At 44.5% G+C, this 20,437-nt stretch overlaps 1 protein-coding gene across 3 annotated transcripts in view; it reads left to right on the forward strand.

The window, feature by feature from the left end:
• Window positions 1–18,571, forward strand: part of LOC110529639 (EH domain-containing protein 3) — a 37,215-nt gene extending 18,644 nt beyond the window's left edge. For 2 of the 3 annotated variants that reach the window (XM_036985055.1, XM_036985056.1), the window contains 4 exons: window positions 5,105–5,158; window positions 10,878–11,290; window positions 15,593–15,757; window positions 16,342–18,571. In XM_036985055.1, the coding sequence (XP_036840950.1) occupies window positions 5,105–5,158; window positions 10,878–11,290; window positions 15,593–15,757; window positions 16,342–16,872 (1,163 nt within the window). In that variant the 3' untranslated portion in view covers window positions 16,873–18,571. The remainder of the gene's footprint in view (window positions 1–5,104; window positions 5,159–10,877; window positions 11,291–15,592; window positions 15,758–16,341) is intronic. The other variant, XM_036985057.1, reaches the window with a different exon arrangement.
• Window positions 18,572–20,437: the final 1,866 nt, after the last annotated feature.

Below are 20,437 nucleotides of genomic sequence, written 5' to 3' on the forward strand. Positions count from 1 at the left end.
GATTCTAGAGTTAAAGTATAGGGACTCTAACGTGGCATCATCAAAAGCCTGTGATTGCAGGTTACTACTTGTTTGTCCGCGTGTTCTCCCTATAATTTGGCCCGGGTTGTTATTGGTGATGCACTTGTGCCTTTCATGCCCCTAAAGCATTCATAACAGGAAGTGAGCGTGTCCCAAAGCCGATGTTAACCAAGTGGCCCCTAAAAACCACTCTCGTGTGTTATAAAATGTACTCTTGGACTCAGTTTGAGTTTCCTGGGGATCTCAGGGTGTTTTCACATATGCAGTAGTCCTCTTTAAAAGAAACAATCTCAGTCCTCTTTAAAGTGAAGTCTGTGATTTCAAAAAGGTATATACTGTAACTCAGTTCTCTTTGCATTCACATTTGCTATCTTTAGAAAGGAAGGCTTGTGCTATCCGGGATATTTGTTACGTCCCTATGCTAAATCCTAACCCTAACTGTAACCCCTACCCTTACCTTAACCTTAACCCTTACCGTAACCATTTTTAAATGACAACTTCAATGGGGTACCGTCAGAGTTGTGACGTCCCAAGGATTCTGGATTGCACGGACCTTGATTTTGTACCTTCCCTATGTTGTGATTCTCACCAAATGTCTTTGTCTTCTCACACTATTCAAACCCCATAGTCGAATAAACAGCGTATGAAGCTTTCTTAGCTTATACTAGATCACATATTGCAAAAAAATTATCAGAAATTTGTGTCAGTACAAAACTCCACACATATTTTGGCATTTCTGTGCATCCTTGACAATCGCTTATCAATATCCAAAAACATTTATTTTCCACGAACCTGCACATCATCATGTTCTTGATTTAGTGGCAGCAATGTGAGGGGTTATGGCAGAGGAAATAGTGTTGCGGTAGTCTAGTCTGTCGTGCGGGAATAATGACAAGTGAACCTGGGGAGCTTTGTGTTCACATTGCCTTAAAGAGCACTGGACCGCGGAATTCAAAAGAACTGAACCCACCTCTCGAGACGGTCTCAGTTCGGTACGCTTCGAGGGATCTTTTGAGGGGTCTGAGTTCTTTGGCGTGTTCACACTGAATAACAAAATAAGCGAACCACATTGAGTTCACCAAAAATATCTGAAAAAGACCAAGTGTGGAAACACCCTCAGAGAGTTGGATAACTTTGAAGCTCTTTTCCAGGTACAGTTTAGGCATACACTGTACATCAGAAGCTCTCCTCCCAATACAATTAATATATTACATCACTGATAATGTCTAAATGTTCTATCCATAGCATCAGTGAAGGCTGTGGTCTTCCTGCCCCTGTACATTCCCATTAGGAGCAGAGAAGTCATTAGGGCAGGCTGGGCCTTAGGCCCTGCTCTCTCATTAGCCTCTTCCTGTCGGTCTCGCGTGTAAAGCTGCCCGTGTCTCGGCCCTGCAGCCTGAAGCCCTGGTCTGGAATCCCTGGACTGCTGCCTCCCTCTGGCTGACTGTGTGTGACGCTTAGAATCTTATCTCTTGCCCTCTCATTCTCTTGCTCTATCTCTCTCTCTATTTGTCACTCACGTGCACACACACTAATGTGAGCACACAAACACACCGTGTTACAGTATGTGTGATGGTAGTTCATGGCAAGCTGTGCTCTCTCCCATGCTCTGGGTCAGGCTGCTCTCTCCCTCTCGTTAGTGTGTTAGTGTGATGTTCAGATTTAGCACTCCTAATGAGAATGGCTGCCTGGCCGTGTGAGGAGCCTTAACACTGCACACCAGGTTGGGTTGCACTGTGAAATACTTGCCTTTTACAATCGGGTGTTACAAGATAGCAAGATAAGCCCTCAGTGTTTGTCTCTGTAGAGACTACTTTAAAACCCAGGAACATTGTTTATAACAGGTATATGAACCTTTCTGTTAAACAGCTGACCCGCTGTAAGCTTAATGTGGTTTGGAGATGTGGGTTGTAGTCTTGTTGAAAAGATGCTTAACAAGTGTAATCCTTTTAGAGCAGACAGGTGCATGTGTGTGTGAGTGTCTAACATGCCTGTGTGTGTGTGTACTGCGTGTACTTGCTGCTGTTTTGTCTCCTCTCCCACTGCGCTGCGTGTTGGCCTGACAGGGCCTGTTGGATTAATGGTGCTGAATAATGCGTGTAGTACAGCTTAGGATCCTACGTACAGCACTGTAGTGGACAGAACTGAGGATACTTTTCACAGCTTGTTTTTGTCTTAGGATTCCTGGATCAGTGGACAAATTAACATAACATCACTCATGACCATGTTTATGTTGTAGTCATCCACTGAATAATTTGGCTTGTGTCAAACATTTAAGAAAGAGTGGTGGGTTGGAAACAGGTTAAAGTTGAGGGACAATTACTGCTTGATACTTTCAAGTACCTCACAGAATGTATTACCCTTTAGTACCAGTTGTAGCTAAGTAGCAAACAGGGCATATCTCTGTTAACTACTTCAGTCCCAGAGGCCTGACGACAGTTGGCCAGGGACAAGTACTCATGTATGGGGACTGGAGAGGGTTGGCACAATAAGTAATTGTATTACTTTGAACAGAGATTTGGCACACCTTCCCCCTTCATGGCAGCACGAGTACAAGGAGGGTGACCATCTGTGTATGATTAGAACTGAACCATAGGATAGAGAGACGAGAGAGAAGCAGGTTTCTTAAAAACACAGACTTACCTGGCAGATGGGCAGGATAATGACCTCAGTAAGGATGCCCAGAAGGGACAATTATAAAAAAAAGTCTCTAAGCCCACACACTGTGTGCCCTATCCTTGTAGTTATAGAGAAATAGAGAGCTGGTTTGTTTATGGGCAGCCATCGCTAATACCCCTGTTGTTTTTATCCTTTGGTAAAAAAATGAAAAAAGCAGTATAATAAAAGCTCGTTAAGAGTAATTCAGAAAATGACTTGGAGCTTTTTAACCATGTATCTCCAGTATTATTATTTTTCAGGAACTCAGTCGGGGTCTCAACTTACAGTTGCGAGTTAGAATAGTAGAATAAACAAGGTGCCATTTCGAAATTTGTTTGCATGTCATCAGTTTTTCTTGTGTTATGTCAGTCACTGATAGTCAGTTAATTGATAGTCAGTTAGTGAGCAACTGCGGCCCCTCATGATGAGGTGAACTGAGTTTATGAAGTCTTTATAAACCATTTGATCATGCATTTTCAGCTTGCTGAATTTGAATCTAACAAAGAGATCCACAGTCTCTTCTTAATTTATTTATTTACTAAGTGGTTTCCACCCTTTTAAGTTAAACAATCGTCATCTTCAACAGGGTGCATGCCTGCCCGAAGTAGATCGTTGTCTGATTACAGTGTTTTCACAGCCAAGGGCCAAAACTGAGTTCCCATGTCAACCAGTAACACAGTTAAACTTCTGATGGCCAAGGAGTCAGAAGTACAGCACTAAGAAAGACATGAAGACTATCCCTTACTTTTGTACTGTCATTGAACTGTGGAAAATGACAGATTCCTGGATCTGATATCCCATTCCAATCACTCCCTATGGCTTCTAAAGCCCAAGTGTAGGCAAAGTCATAGAGCTAGCTGATTGTGTGTTCAGTTCGGTTCCAAGTCAGTGATGTGAAGAAAGTGGGAGTTTTGATATCTAATAGTTCTGACACTTGTTACCTTTGGATTGACTTTGGACCTTAAAAAACATAGTCACTCTTTCCATCTGATTTGGAAGCAGAGCATACAGAACATTGGCTCCAGGTTTGTTAACTATTGTATGTCAAGGTATACAATTCTTTATTAACGCAGGTCCACTTTTATGATGCTTCCAATATTGATAGATTACATATAGTCGTCACTTTTAATTTTTAGTTAAACTACTTAAAATATGGTAATGTCTTAAAATGTTATTCTACCATGGCTGTTCACCCACTTAAAATCAATGTGTAGAACAAAGTCCCCCACTCCAATGTGTTCCCATAGCAAATAAATGGAGGCAAAATGTACCTTACTCACAGTCAGCACAGCTGTGTGTGTGTGTGTGTGTGTGTGTGTGTGTGTGTGTGTGTGTGTGTGTGTGTGTGTGTGTGTGTGTGTGTGTGTGTGTGTGTGTGTGTGTGTGTGTGTGTGTGTCCTTGCCAACTGGACTCAGGGGTAGATGTAACATAGAGGAAATAAAATCTGGGACACTCCAATTAGTATGATATCTTAAGTTTCGTATGATATGAATTCATTTGTGGATGTCCATCATCCATTTCGTATGATATGTCACAAATTACAATTCATGTGATATTTTAAGACTTGCAGTTCTTTCAATATGTTATCAATTGCAATTGATACAATATGTAACACATTTGCAAAATGTATGATATGCTACAAATTACAATTTGTTGTGGCTAGGTGGCTATAATGTTAGCTAGGTAGCCAACGTTAGTTAGGCCTTGGGTTAGGGGTTAAGGTTAGGGTTGGGGTTAGCTAACATGATAAAAAGTAGTAAGTACTTGCAATGTTGCTAATTAGTTAACATTTTCTGTGATGGTTCTTGACGGTCTGTCTGAGGCTTGCCCTATAGTGTGAATGGTATGAGTATGCATATATTTGCCATCTCTGTCTCGTTCCCCTCCTCTCTGGTTTCTCTCGTTGCTGTGGTAACCCCACAGAATATATGTTTTCAATCAAAATGGTCAAAAATGAAGAGAAATATCTGTCTGGGAGTGGTCTGAGGGGAAACTGGAAACTAGCTGTTATTGGCAGAGAGGTTTGGAACTCTCGTATTGGTCTATTAACTCATTTACCACCTGGTGATGTCACCAGGCAGGACAGAACTACATCCCAGCAAAACAGGCAGACATTTCAGGCGGTCTTTTCAAACAGCTCTTACACTAAAAGGGCATCAATTTATTCCAACATCATAGTGTGGAAATATATATAAAAAGACAGGAATATCTCATTTTTGACTGCACTAGGTCTTTAAACATTTTGCCTTCTATTCTACCAGGACCCTGACTGTGTTTCAGTACTGGAGAGGTGCATTACTAGACTGTATTGTGTTTATCATAATGTACACCCATACGTCTCCATCTCCACTTGAAGCACTGAACCCCAATTTTATTTTCCTTAATTTCATTTTCACCTCTGTTTGTGTCTCTCCCCATGTACAGCTGCGAATGAACATGGACCCGGCTATAGCGAGTATCGTAAATGCCCATATGGAGGTATTGTAGTGAAAGCACAGTGTTAACCAATGCAGCTTGCCTATACTACTACACTATAAACCCTATGGAGTTTCTGCAGTGCTGCGTCAAGCCAGACCTGCCATGAAATAACTGGGTTCCCTGACATTAACCTCTATTGTTCCCACATCGTTTTATAATCCCTGCCAACCAGTTTCACTGCTCTTATTGTCCTGCCCATTATTCACGTATGGTCTCTTACCTCCTGTGCGGCTGCCTATATGTATCAAAGTCCCTGCTGAGGTGAAGGAGCAATGAGACGTAGTGTTTAGTTCATTTTAAGCCCTTACAGTAAATGTTGATCCACAATATCTTTCGGGTAAGTCTAGTCAATAAACTTGAGAGAAACACTAGAACAGGCGTATGAAGTAGTAAGTAGGTAATGAACACCACCACCTCATAAGAAAAGGTAAGAGAGATATATTGTCCATCCCTACTGCAGGTAACAATAAAGCCCCATAGTGAAACTTCCAAATCATCAGGGATGAGGCCTATGCGTCTCTATCCCCTGTGTCGGCATGGGATAACATCCTTCCCTGGAAACATGGCCATGGCTGCCATATTCCATGCCTGTGATTTGAGCAACATTAACACACTAATCCCAACTTCTGGTACGGTCTTCAATTCTGGGAATTCTGTGGAACTCTTCCCCTTCGCTGTAAGTGCTCCAAGGTAAGGAGGAGCTCTGCCTAGCACCCCTGGAGTTGGAAAGATTGAAGAAGAGATGTTTGGTGCTTCAGGATGCAGGTGAAAGATGGTAGGCATATGTGTCTTGATATTGAAATATTCAGTGTCTCTGCAAAAACACAGTTGTAGGTTGTGTTGTTGTGTCTATGATGTGTCTATGCACAAACAATCAACCTGAAATGGAAGTCCTGGGTGGTCATCTTAGTATTTTTTCAACACTGAACAAAAATATAAGCACAACATGTGAAGTGTTGGTCCCATGTTTCATGAGCTGAAAAAGCTTTATTATCTCACAGATGTCTGAAGTTTTGAGGGAGCGTGCAATTGGCATGCTGATTGCAGGAATGTCCACCAGAGCTGTTGTCAGGCAATTGAATGTTTATTTCTCTACCATAAGCCACCTCCAACGTTGTTTTAGAGAATTTGGCAGACCACGTGTAACCACGCCAGCCCTTCACATCTATCTTCTTCATGTGTGGGATCATCTGAGACAAGCCATCCAGACAGCTGTGGGTTTCCACAACCGAATAATTTCTGCACAAACTGTCAGAAACCAACTCAGGGAAGCTCATCTGCATTCTCATCATCCTCACCAGGGTCTTGACCTGACTGCAGTTCAGCGTCGTAACCGACTTCAGTAGTTAAATGTTCACATTTGATGGCCAATGGCACACCGTAGAAGTGTGCTCTACACGAAGGAATCTCAATTTCAACTGTATGGGGCAGATGGCAGACAGCGTCGTGTGGGTGAGCGGTTTGCTGATGTCAACGTTGTGAACAGAATGCCCATCGTGGCGGTGGGGTTATGGTATTGGCAGGCATAAGCTATGGACAACGAACACAACTGCATTTTATCGATCGCAATTTGAATGCACAGAGATACCGTGATGAGATCCCGAGGCCCATTGTCGTGCCATTCATCTGCCGCCATTAGCCTGATAATGCACGGCCCCATGTCGCAAGGGTCTCTACACAATTCCTGGAAGCTGAAAATGTCCCAGTTCTTCCCAGACATTGATGAGGAGTGGGAATACATTCCACAAGCCACAATCAACAGCCTGATTAACTCTATGCAAAGGTGATGTGTGAGGCAAATGGTGGTCACATTAGATACTCATTGGGTTTTTTAAATCCACGCCCCTACCTTTTTTTAAGGTATCTGTGACCAACAGATGCATATCTGTATTCCCAGTCATGTGAAATCCATAGATTAGGGCCCAATTCATTTATTTCAATTGACTGATTTCCTTATATGAACTGTAATTCTGTAGAATCTTTGAAATTGTTGCATTTATGTTTTTGTTCAGTGTATTTCATAGTCCTTTCAATTGTCTCTCTTCTTTCAACTCAATTGTGTGTTCCTCACAGATGCTTTATCTCTCTCAAGGTACCTATAACCTGTATGTTTATGTATTGTCCTCATAATGCTATAGCACGTACAGTGGCAAGAAAAAGTATGTGAACCCTTTGGAATTACCTGGATTTCTGCATAAATTGGTCATAAAATTTTATCTGATCTTCATCTAAGACATAACAATAGACAGTCTGCTTAAACGAATAACAAGCAAACAATAATACGTTTTCATCTTCATTGAATACACTGTGTAAACATTCACAGTGTAGGTTGGGAAAAGTATGTGAACCCCTCGGCTAATGACTTCTCCAAAAGCTAAGTGGAGTCAGGTCTCAGCTAACCTGGAGTCCAATCAACGATACAGTGAAATACCATCACCATCCAATGGGAACTCCTCTGTCATTTCAATGGCATTCAAATAAGCTGTCATACTTATTTTATGTCTACCACTGACATCTTGTCAGTGGGAGACTTAGCTACCTTCTTCACTACGAATACATGCTTTGGGTATGGACTACTCATCATCTGAGAGTAGAGTACATTTTCATTTCTCTGCGGGTGAAATCTGTTTTCCCCCGACGGCTCTCTTTGTCTCCTGGCTTCTGGGATCACTGCCTTCAGATTAGACAGCTAATTGCTCCATTAGATTAGCCATCATTTGGGGGATTCTCTTTATCTGTGCTGAAACACCTCTGTCTCTATCTATTTGCTGCTGGCAGGAGGAGAGTAAAGTGGTTCAGTTACCCACTTAGTGTAAAGCACAGGAGGTTGGTGGCACATTAATTGTGGAGGACGGGCTCATGGCAAAGGCTGAAGCGGAACCAATAGAATGGTATCAAATAGTGTTTTCGCTGATTTTTCAACCTCTCCCTGTCTGAGTCTGTAATACCAACATGTCTCAAGCAGACCACCATAGTTCATGTGCCCAAGAACACTAAGGTAACCTGCCTAAATGATTACCGACACGTAGCACTCACGTCTGTAGCCATGGCTCACATCAACATCATTATCCCAGAAACCCTAGACCCACTCCAATTTGCATACCGCCCCAACAGATGCACAGATGATGAAATCTCTATTGCACTCAACACTGCCCTTTCCGACCTGGGCAAAAGGAACACCTACAGTATGTGAGAATGCTATTTATTGACTTCAGCTCACCATTCAACATCATAGTGCCCTCATAGCTCCTCACTAAGCTAAGGGCCCTGGGACTAAACAACTCCCTCTGCAACTGGATCCTAGACTTCCTGACGGGCCGCCCCCAGGTGGTAAGGGTAGGTAACAACACATCCGCCACGCTGATCCTCAACACAGGGACACCTCAGGGGTGCGTGCCCAGTCCCCTCCTGTACTCCCTGTTCAATCATGACTGCACGGCCAGGCACGACTCCAACACCATCATTAAGTTTGCCGATGACACAACAGTGGTAAGCCTGATCACCGAAAAATGAGATATCCTATAGGGAGGAGGCCAGAGACCTGACCGTGTGGTGCAAGGACAACCTCTCCCTCAACGTGATCAAGACAAAGGAGATGATTGTGGACAACAGGGAAAGGATGACCAAGCACACCCCCATTCTCATTGACAGGGCTGTAGTGGAGCAGGTTGAGAGCTTCAAGTTCCTTGGCGTCCACATCACTAACAAACTAACATGGTCCAAGCACACCAAGACAGTTGTGAAGAGGGCACGACAAAACCTTTTCCCCCTCAGGAGACTGAAAAGATTTGGCAAAAGGTTTTACATCTGCACCATCGAGAGCATCCTGACGGGTTGCATCATTGCCTGGTATGGCAACTGCTCAGCCTCTGACCGCAAGGCACTACAGAGGGTAGTGCGTACGGCTCAGTACATCACCGGGGCGAAGCTTCCTACCATACAGGACCTCTATACCAGGCGGTGTCAGAGGAAGGCCCTAGAAATCGTCAAAAGACTTCAGCCACCCTAATCATAGACTGTTCTGTCTGCTATCGGTACCGGAGCGCCAAATCTAGGTCTAATAGGCTTCTAAACAGTTTCTACCACCAAGCCATAAGACTGCTGAACATCTACTCAAAGGGCTACCCAGACTACCCCCCCCCCCTCCCCCCCACACACACTTCTACGCTGCTGCTACTCTCTGTTATTATCTATGCATAGCCACTTTAACAACTCTACCTAAATGTACATTTTACCTCAATTACCTCGACACCGGTGCCCCCGCACATTGACTCTGTACCGGTACCCCCTGTATATAGCCCCACTATTGTTATTCACTGATGCTCTTTAATTATTTGTTCATCTTATTTCTTACTTTTTTTTTTACGGCTTGTAAGTAATCATTTCACTGTAAGGTCTGTTGTATTCAGCGCATGTGACAAATACAATTTGATTTGATTTGAAATACATCAAACACATGGTTTCCAGGTGTTGTATGCCATTCCATTAGCTCCGTTCCAGCCATTATAATGAGCCGTCCTCCCCTCAGCAGCCTCCTTTGGCGTAAAGCCTGTTATCCAGCCAGTGAGGCCGAGGGTAGGTTAGGAGAGGCTAGCGCTCCAGCCCCTTGAGGTCAGGCGGCTAATGCTTCGAGGAGAGGAGAAGAGGGTCGTGAAGCTATATGCTGAGTCACACTGTCGTGTCCTGTCCTGTCCTGTCATGTCAAGTAGTGAGAACTAAGTGCAAATCAAGCAGTGAGTTCAAGATATATTAGCACGGGTTTAAATAAATAATGTCATCATGTTATGTTCTCACTGGTAAGTGGTAAGATACCAAATGATCAACCATTACCTCATTGTGTTCAAATGCCTTTCAGCCTCTATCTTAACAAGTGGTTCTGTTCTCTTTTGTAATTGATGACTTGTCATACTCTTGAGCAATAGGCCTACCAAGCTCACAACACTCTTCTGGTTACTTAGCTGGACACCACTGGGCCGCCCTGGTCTTCCAACAGTCTGTTGTTCTGCTGGTTGTTGACCCTGCCTCTCTCCTGCCTCTCTCCCACCCCTGACTCTCTCCCACCCCTGCCTCTCTCCTGCTTCTCTCCTGCCTCACCCCTGCCTCTCTCCTGCCTCTCTCCCACCCCTGGCTCTCTCCCACCCCTGCCTCTCTCCTGCCTCTCCCCTGCCTCTCTCCCACACCTGCCTCTCCCCTGCCTTTCTCCCGCTTCTCTCCCCTGCCTCTTTCCACTTCTCTCCCACACCTGCCTCTCGCCTGCCTCTCTCTTTTCTCACTCCTACTTTTCTCCTGCCATTCCCCTGCCTCTCTCCTGCCTCTCGCCTGCCTCTCTCCTGCCTCTCACCTGCCTCTCTCCCACTACTCTCCCACACCTGCCTCTCTCCTGCCTCTCCCCTGCCTCTCTTCCACTTCTCTCCCACACCTGCCTCTCTCCTGCCTCTCCCCTGCCTCTCTCCCACTTCTCTCCCACACCTGCCTCTCTCCTGCCTCTCTCCTGCCTCTCACCTGCCTCTCTCTTGCCTCACTCCTGCTTCTCCCCTGCCATTCCCCTGCCTCTCTCCTGCCTCTCGCCTGCCTCTCTCTTGCCTCACTCCTGCTTCTCCCCTGCCATTCCCCTGCCTCTACCCTGCCTCTCTCCTGGCTCTCCTCCATCCTTGCCTTTCTCTTGCCTCTCTCCCACCTCTCCCACCCTTGCTTCCCCTCACCCCCTACGTGTCTAAAGGCTACGACTTCGCCGCCGTGCTGGAGTGGTTTGCAGAGCGCGTGGACCGAATCATCCTCCTCTTCGACGCCCACAAGCTGGACATATCAGACGAGTTCTCGGAGGTCATCAAGGCCCTGAAGAATCACGAAGACAAGATCCGGGTGGTTCTAAACAAGGCAGACCAGATTGAGACGCAGCAGCTGATGAGGGTCTACGGTGCACTCATGTGGTCGCTGGGGAAGATCGTCAACACACCCGAGGTGATCCGTGTCTATATAGGGTCATTCTGGTCGCACCCGCTGCTCATCCCCGACAACCGTAAGCTGTTTGAGGCGGAGGAGCAGGACCTGTTCAAGGACATCCAGTCACTGCCCCGCAACGCTGCCCTCAGGAAGCTCAATGACCTCATCAAGAGGGCACGCCTCGCCAAGGTAAGCTCTAACTTCACATATGCATGGACCAACACACGCGTGCAAACACACATTCTCTCACAAAAGTACAATTGGCTAGTACTCCTAAGCACTATGTTATGTCATTTTGGCCTAACTATGAAGTTCTCTTTTATTAGTTATTAAGTCTTTTTTCGAAAGAGAAGAAAAGTAATTGTTAAATAGGTATTTTGAATGGAACAGAATCTCCATACAGGAGTTGCAACTGAACTTAATAAGCTACCAATCCTGACTGATGAGTAATGAAGAGTAATGACTGCAATTACATCCACTTTGTCAGGGCAAGATAACCTTTCCCTACTGAGCGAAGCTGCAATCCCTGGACATTGTGTGACTGCGTGGTGTGATGAGGGCTGGTACAGTGGCGGTACCAGGGTGCCTTCCCAACTGAGCTACACTTTAATAGAGTCTTAAAGCATTGGTGGCACTAAGAACAGTCACACCAAATCAATTATCAGTCACAGGTCACTACTGTTCATTTGGCATAGAGCGTTGATTGCAATTGGATGTAAACAAGGTATGGTAGATGGAGTTAGTCATGGGACAAAACTTGACCTCAGATTGACCATGTTTTTCAAATAATGAGGTGACAAAGTAGCATTGGTATGCTTTTATTGTCTTATGGCGATAAGAAAAATGTGTTACTATATTGATCATATTGATGAATAATTTATTCCAAACTAGATTGCAAGGTCAGTGGTTCTGTGATCAAGGCCTACAATCTTAGAATAAAAGGTTCTATCTAGAACCTTAAAGGGTTATTTGGCTGTCCCCATAGGATAACCCTTTGAAGAGCCCTTTTTGGTTCCAGCTTGAACCCTTTTGGTTCCAGGTAGAAACCTTTTGTAGAGGATTCTACATAGAACCCAAAAAGGTTTTACCTGTAACCAAAAATGTTTTTCCTATGGGGACAGCCGAAGAACCCTTTTGGAACCCATTTCTAAGAGTGTACTGGGTGACCGATAGATGAGCATCCTGGGATCCAAGCAGTGATCAGGATAAAGACAGGTCAATCAACACAGTACAGAGTGTCTGTGTTCATACAATCATCCTCACAGCCACTGATGATTAACAATCCGCCTCACATGAAGAATCTTTCTCCCCAAGGCTGTATTTATGGTATCAGCCTCCCAGACAGCCAGGGAATCCCTCAACCCCTTCTGTCTTTCTGTCTCTTTCTGTCTCTCTCTCCATCTGGTATCTTATTAAGTTCTAGGTAGCACCGTAAGCATTTCACTGTAAGGTCTACCTGTTGTATTTGGCGCACTTGAGAAATAAACTTTGATTTGATTTGATCTCCTCCCCCTTTTCTCCATCTCCTGAACTCAGACCAATCCACAGGCCCTAACACCGCTCTGTCTCTCTGGGGGCCTAGCCGTGACTATATGGTGTTGTCACCAGTTACTGTGACGTCTCAGGCAAATTTGATTTGCAGTACAATCTTCTCAGCCCATAGCTAAATGATAGTGTGTGTGTGTGATCAGGAATAGTGGGGAGTGTTTAATTGATGAGGTTGTCAGAATTCCTGGGATGAACTTACCTGGTCTTACCATGTGGTTCCAACTGGATATTTAAACATAAATATCAGCTTCTTGTCCAGTTAGTGTGGAATGGAACTTCATGAGATAATCATCAGAGAGCAGTGAAACAGAGGAGAGACCGTTCTGATGTAAATTAGAGAGAGAGAGAGAGATTGGGTAGCATTGATTTGACATGCCACCTGAGCTCAGGAGGTTATTATGTCATAGCCTATACAGCGGCTTAACTGTGGGCTTCCTCTCCTATTAGCCCCATACCAGTCTATGTGACTGTTGACCAGGTCCTCTGTTGCCATACAATACAGGCACCACCTCATCTCAACACTTCAGATGGCTGTTCTGGAGATCACACAGCCACAGCAGGATGTCCTGAGGAGGGAGTGTGTGTGTGTGTGTGTGCCCGTGTGTGCGTGTTTTGGGGGCTTCCCTGGCCACAGTCCAAGGAATCACCCCCAAACAGGTGGTCACCTTGAGAGGAAATGGTAACACACCTCCGGCCTCCTCCTGTCCCCTGTCCCCCTATTCCTGGTCCATGGAACCTGGTCCATGTCCTGTCCTATGCCTCTGTCCTGACCAGACCAGAGAAGTGGGCTTCCTCTGCTGTCAGCAGCAGTGTGCTCATCCATACGCCAAAGGGAAACAGAGGCAGAGGATACAGAGATTCCACTGAAGGAGCTGGTTACTCAAGTAGTGCCAGCCTGTTCACACACACACACACACACACACACACACTATTAAATTGTTTTTTCCTTATCAATCTCCACACAATACTCCATTATCATGAACCAAAACCTGTTTTTTTAGAACATTTTTGCAAATGTATACAAATTTAAAAACTTAAATATTATATTTGCATAAGTATTCAGACCTTTTACTCAGTACTTTGTTGAAGCACCTTTGGCAGTGATTACAACCTCAAGTCGTCTTGGGTATGACACTACAAGCTTGGCACACCTGTACTTGGAAAGTTTCTCCCATTCTTCTCTGCAGATCCTCTCAAGCTCTGTCAGGTTGGATGGGGAGCATCACTGCACAGCTATTTTCACGTCTGTCCAGAGATGTTCGATCAGGCTGGGCCACTCAAGGACACTCAGAGACTTGTCCCGAAGCCACTCCTGCGTTGTCTTGGCTGTGTGCTTAGGGTCGTTGTCCTGTTGGAAGGTGAACCTTCACCCCAGTCTGAGGACCTGAGTGCTCTGAAGTAGGTTTTCATCAAGGATCTCTCTGTACTTTGCTCCATTCATCTTTGCCTTGATCCTGACTAGTCTCCCAGTCCCTGCCACTGAAAAACATCCCCACACATGTTGCTCTCACCACCATGATTCACTGTAGGGATGGTGCCAGGTTTCCTCTAGACGTGACACTTGGCATTCATGCCAAAGAGTTCAATCTTGGTTTCATCAGACCAGAGTATCTTGTTTATCATGGTCTGAGAGTCCTTTAGGTGCCCTTTGGCAAAATCCAAGCGGGCTGTCATGTGCCTTGCACTGATGAATGGCTTCTGTCTGGCCACTCTACCATAAAGGCCTGATTGGTGGAGGGCTGCAGAGATGATTGTCCTTCTGGAAGGTTCTCCCATCTCCACAGAGGAACTCTGGAGCTCTGTCAGAGTGATCATCGGGTTCTTGGTCACCTCCCTGACAAAGGCCCTTCTCCCCCGATTGCTCAGTTTGGCCGGGCGGCCAGCTCTAGGAAGAGTCTTGGTACTTTCAAACTTCTTCCAATTAAGAGTGATGGAGGCCACTGTGTTCTTGGGGACATTCAATACTGTAGAAATATTTTGGTAACCATCCCCAGATCTGTGCCTCAACACAATCCTGTCTCGGAGCTCTAATGACAATTCCTTCGACCTCATAGCTTGGTTTTTGCTCTGACATGCACTGTCAACTCTGGGATCTTATATACACAGGTGTGTGCCTTTACCACAGGTGGACTCCAAACAAGTTGTAGAAACATCTCAACGATGATCAATGGAAACAGGATGCAACTGAGATCAATTTCGCATCTCATAGCAAAGGGTCTGAATACTTTTGTTAATAAGGTATTTCTGTTTTTAAGGTTGAATAAATTAGCAAACATTTCTAAAAGCCTGTTTTCACTTTGTCATTATGGGTTGTTGTGTGTAGATTGGTAAGGATTTTATTTAATTTGATCAATTTTAGAATAAGGCTGTAATGTAACAAAATGTGGAAAAAGTAAGGGTGTCTGAATACTTTCCGAATGAACTGTATGTAATCTGTGTTCTCTTCTGAACTACACATACCATGTTCAGTTCTGCGTTCTGATATAGCACATGCAGAACATGTTCGTTCTGGTGAAATATCTCTCAGAAATCTCAAGGGGAGTCAGTCGTGTGATGAGGTTATTTTCCCTTTCCCTCTCAGTTCTAGGAAACCCTAAGGAAGGGAAACCTCTTGTGTAGCTGGGTGTGATACCCGCCACATGCTCTCTCATAAAACTGCTTTAAGTGCTTCCTTCCTGTTTGAATGTTCATAATGTTCATTATTTTCAGTTTCAAGGACATCTGAGATATTAGGAGGAACATTGAAGAGCCCTTGGTGGCACAATAGACAGATAAACAAAACGATCTTTCTAGCTATGACCCAATAGAAGCTGGCTGCAACACCTGTATGGGTCCCAATCCAGTATTTGAGGAAGCACTATATGAGTGATTTTTCTCTGCCCTACTCAGTCTTAACAGACAGTCCACACTGAGTAGACTGTGTACTGCTCTGTGCCCTGCTAGGTCCATGCCTATATCATCAGCTCTCTGAAAAAGGAGATGCCCAGTGTGTTTGGGAAGGAGGGCAAGAAGAAGGAGCTGATTAACAGTCTGGGAGAGATCTACAGCCGCATTGAGAGAGAACACCAGATCTCCCCTGGAGACTTCCCCAACCTCAAGAAGATGCAGGTGAGATAGAAAGATTGGGCTTCTCTTGAGTAAAGCTAAGGGTAGGTGTCAAATATGGGCTGGACAGATGACATCATACCATAAATACCTAAAAACCTTGAAATATAAAATGACTACGAACATGACTCATGACTCAATGCCATGTTTACCAAGTCAGTGATGGATAAAGCCCACAGTCTGTGCTGTTTTCCTCTGATTACTGAGCTAACTCACAAACATGTCCTACTGGGACTACTTTGAGCCATGGTGACAAAACAAGCTCCTTTCTGATTGGCTGTGATCAGGAATTAGATCTGAACCACCCCCAGTCCATCTGGGCCTGATGAGCACTTTGTTTTCCTCACTGAGAGAAGCACCAACATGACTTGGCTCAGAAAGTAAGCAGTAGTCATGTTGATCCTTTCTGACATACTGTATCTCTGATGCACAGACCAGGACAGTCATGTATCTTGTTCCGACTCCCTCTCACACAAAATAGAATGTAGAGATGCATCAACTAAGATCAGCTTGACCCCAAACTGTTTGTAGTGAGTAAGACACTGCTCTTTTGACCACTTACCTCTGCCCTCTCTTCCCTCCTATAGGAGCAACTTAATGCCCACGACCTGAACAAGTTCCAGCCCCTGAAGATAAAGCTGCTGGACACGGTGGACGACATGCTGGCCCACGACATCGCCGGTCTCATGGTGCTGGTCAGACAGGAGGAGACCAACCGACCCCAGCAGGTGGTGAAGGGAGGGGCCTTCGACGGCACCCTCAACGGGCCCTTCGGCCACGGCTATGGCGAGGGCGCCGGGGAGGGTATCGATGAGGCAGAGTGGGTGGTGGCCCGCGACAAGCCCATGTACGATGAGATCTTCTACACGCTGTCGCCGGTCAACGGGAAGGTGACTGGTGCCAACGCCAAGAAAGAGATGGTGAAGTCCAAGCTTCCCAACACGGTGCTGGGAAAGATCTGGAAGCTGGCTGACATCGATAAGGATGGGATGCTGGATGACGAGGAGTTTGCCCTGGCCAATCACCTGATCAAAGTCAAACTGGAGGGGCACGAGCTACCCGCCGACCTCCCCGGTCATCTCATCCCCCCTTCCAAGAGGAAAATCACTGCTGAGTAGCCCCCCCCCCCCCCCCCCCCCCCCCCCCCGCACGCTCACCTCCTCAGGGCGCTGAACAAGAGAGGGAGTGAGTAAGAGGGAAGAAGAGAGGGAGTGGGTAAGAGGAAGGACAGTGAAGGATCTATGGTGGATGTGGGGGTAAATGTATCAAGGTTGGACAACCACGCTTCAACAAGAAACAAAGAAAAGCAGAAACTTTGTGTTTATGCTTAGTGGGAGCAAAGGGATTGGTTTGGTCTTCTGGGAGATGTCTGATTTATTTTTTTTACTTTTTCTTGAACTGGGTTGAAGGCGGTAAAGGTCATGGTTCAAAGTTAAGAGTCGAGGGAACTGATATTGGACTCTGCACCGCCCACATGCCCTATTGTTATACACCACTGAGAGTGTGCTATCTGTGACACAATAACCTGCATTATCATTGGATACATGAACACTGTCTGTTTCTCTTCAGCATAAATGATTTGTAATTCATTTGTATTTTATTTGAGCCTGTTTTGTAGTCTGCTTCATATCTCCCCAGAAAATGGGCATGTTTCAAAAGGATAAACTAATATCAATACTAAATCTTAATAATCCTTCTAGTTATCACTTTAAAACACAATAACGGTCAAATGTAGTGACAGGAATCCTTTTTATAAGTAGGTAGTGTAGGCATATGATATTTTCTTTTTGTGAACAGGCAGCATCCTAACACATGCAGGCCCTTCATAGCCTGACCAAGAGACTGTTACAACTGTATAGCTGGGATATCGGAAATCGAAGAGTTGGTAGACCTTTAAATGTATAGTGTTTGAAATTGCCTTCTAGTAACTAGTATCCTTGTCAAACGTCTGTATGTTTAATTCCTATTTGATCTATTATTTAGCATACTTATGTAATTCTAATCACTGTTGAGAGAAAGAGACTTCAATCTTTCCATAGATATAAGGAGGTGAACTGACAATGGAGATGATGTTTATGTCCTGTTCTGGCGTTTCCAATTGGACACAGTACAGTATACATACAAATATTCCCTTGTTCATCTGTGCTCATTGGATGCATAACCCATTAAAAAGCAAAGGTTTCAAATCACTACTCACATCCAATTATCTTCGATTGCTTCCCTCGATAAATAGCACACAAAAAATACTATAGTTATAGTCTTGCTATACTCTGACGTTCAATATTCTATCGGCATACAGTGTATATCTATCATAGAGACTGTTCTACGCTCTATATTCTATGATATCCAGTGTTGTAGTTGAGACCACTTCTGGATATTATCCACCATAAATATTATGAAGTCATAATCCAAATACCCTGTGTTCTTGTACCTGATTATTCAGAAACTGAAAGGTGGAATAGGTCAGAAATACATGAGAATTGTATGTAGAAAAGGTCCAGGGCAAGTTTAATTTTGTAGCTATAGTAATACAGTGACAGTTATTATTGGGATCATAGTGAGGGAACACTCATCTGAAAGTAGTTCCCAGGGGAAATTGAAATGTTGATAGACTATACTGTACAGTGTCTAAGGGAGTTTATTCCACTCACACTGTACACAAGTGGTAGGTTTCTTTCCCTGACTGATATGACTGATACTTGCTCTACTTCTCTTCTGCTGTGTATTCATCTGTTGCTGCTGATAGTACGCTAAGTATCCTGTCTTCATCAAATTGAGTAGATCTTGCAACTAATAAAGGTGACAGAGCCAAGCATTTCTCATTCTGGTTCCTGCTTTTGTTTAGACTAATTATGGTAAGAGTCCTGAATTATGAATCTACAAGATTACTTTTTTCATGCACACCCGTTAGAGATATACAGTACCAGAGATGCACAGTACTATTATACTACATTGTAGAATAATAGTGACATCAAAACTTTGAAATGCATATGAAATCATGTAGTGACCCAAAAAGTGTTAAATCAAAATATATTTTATATTTGAGATTCTTCAAAATAGCCACCCTTTTTGCCTTGACAGCTTTGCACACTCTTGCCATTCTCTCAACCAGCTTCATGAGGTAATCACCTGGAATGCATTTCAGTTAGCAGGTGTACCTTGTTCAAAGTTCATTTGTGGAATTTCTTTCCTTCTTAATGCGTTTGAGCCAATCAGTTGTGTTTTGACAAGGTAGGGGTGGTATACAGAAGATAGCCCTATTTGGTAAAAGACAAAGTCCATATTATGGCAAGAACAGCTCAAATATCCGAATAGAAATGACAGTCCATCATTACTTTAATTAAGACAAGAAGGTCAGTCAGTGGAAAATTTCAAGAACTTTGATAGTTTCTTCAAGTGCAATTGCAAAAACCATCAAGCGCTATGATGAAACTGGCTATTATGACGACCATCACAGGAAAGGAAGACCCAGAGTTACCTCTGCTGCAGAGTATAAGTTCATTAGAGTTACCAGCCTCAGAAATTGCAGCCCAAATTGCAGCCCAAATAAATGCTTCACAGAGTAAAATCTCAACATCAACTGTTCAGAGGAGACTGCGTGAATCAGGCCTTCATGGTTTGCAAAGAAACCACTACTAAAATACACCAATAAGAAGAGACTTGCTTGGGCCAAGAAACATGAGCAATGGACATTAGACCGGTGGAAATTGGTCCTTTGGTCTGATGAGTCCAAATTTGACATTTTTGGTGTCTTTGGAAAACGCAGAGTAGGTGAACGGATGATCTCAGCATGTATGGTTCCTACCGTGAAGCATGGAGGTGGGGGTGCTTTGCTGGTGACATTATCAGTGATTTATTTTTTAATTCAAGGCACATTTAACAAGCCTCAAATCAAATGTATTTATAAAGCCCTTTTTACGTCAGCCGATGTCACAAAGTGCTATACAGAAACCCAGCCTAAAACCTCAAACAGCAAACAATGCAGATGTAGAAGCACGGTGGCTAGGAAAAACTCCCTAGAAAGGCAGGAACCTAGGAAGGAACCTAGAGAGGAACAAGCCTCTGAGGGGTGGCCAGTCCTCTTCTGGCCATGCCGGGTGGAGATTATAACAGTACATGGCCAAGATGTTCAAACGTTCGTAGATGACCAGCATGGTCAAATAATAATAATCACAGTGGTTGTAGAGGGTGCAACAGGTCAGCACCTCGGGAGTAAATGTCAGTTAGCTTTTCATAACCGAGCATTCAGAGTTAGAGACAGCAGGTGCGGACGAGAGAGATTTGAAAAAAACAGCAGGTCCGGGACAAGGTAGCATGTCCGGTGAACAGATCAAGGTTCCATATCCGCAGGCAGAACAGCTGAAACTGGAGCAGCAGTATGACCAGGTGGCTGGGGACAGCAAGGAGTCATCGGGCCAGGTAGTCCTGAGGCAAAGTCCCAGGGCTCAGGTCCTCCGGGAGGGGAGGGAGATGGAGAGAGAGAAGTAGAGGGAACATACTTAAATTCACACAGGACACCGGATAATACAGGAGAAATACTCAGATATAATAGACTGACCCTAGCCCCCCGACACAAACTATTGCAGCATAAATACTGGAGGCTGAGACAGGAGGGGTCGGGAGACACTGTGGCCCCGTCCGAAAACAGTGCCAACTAGGCAGGATATAACCCCACCCACTTTT

This window comes from Oncorhynchus mykiss, chromosome 8 (genome assembly GCF_013265735.2).
Source record: "Oncorhynchus mykiss isolate Arlee chromosome 8, USDA_OmykA_1.1, whole genome shotgun sequence".
Lineage (NCBI taxonomy): Eukaryota > Metazoa > Chordata > Actinopteri > Salmoniformes > Salmonidae > Oncorhynchus > Oncorhynchus mykiss.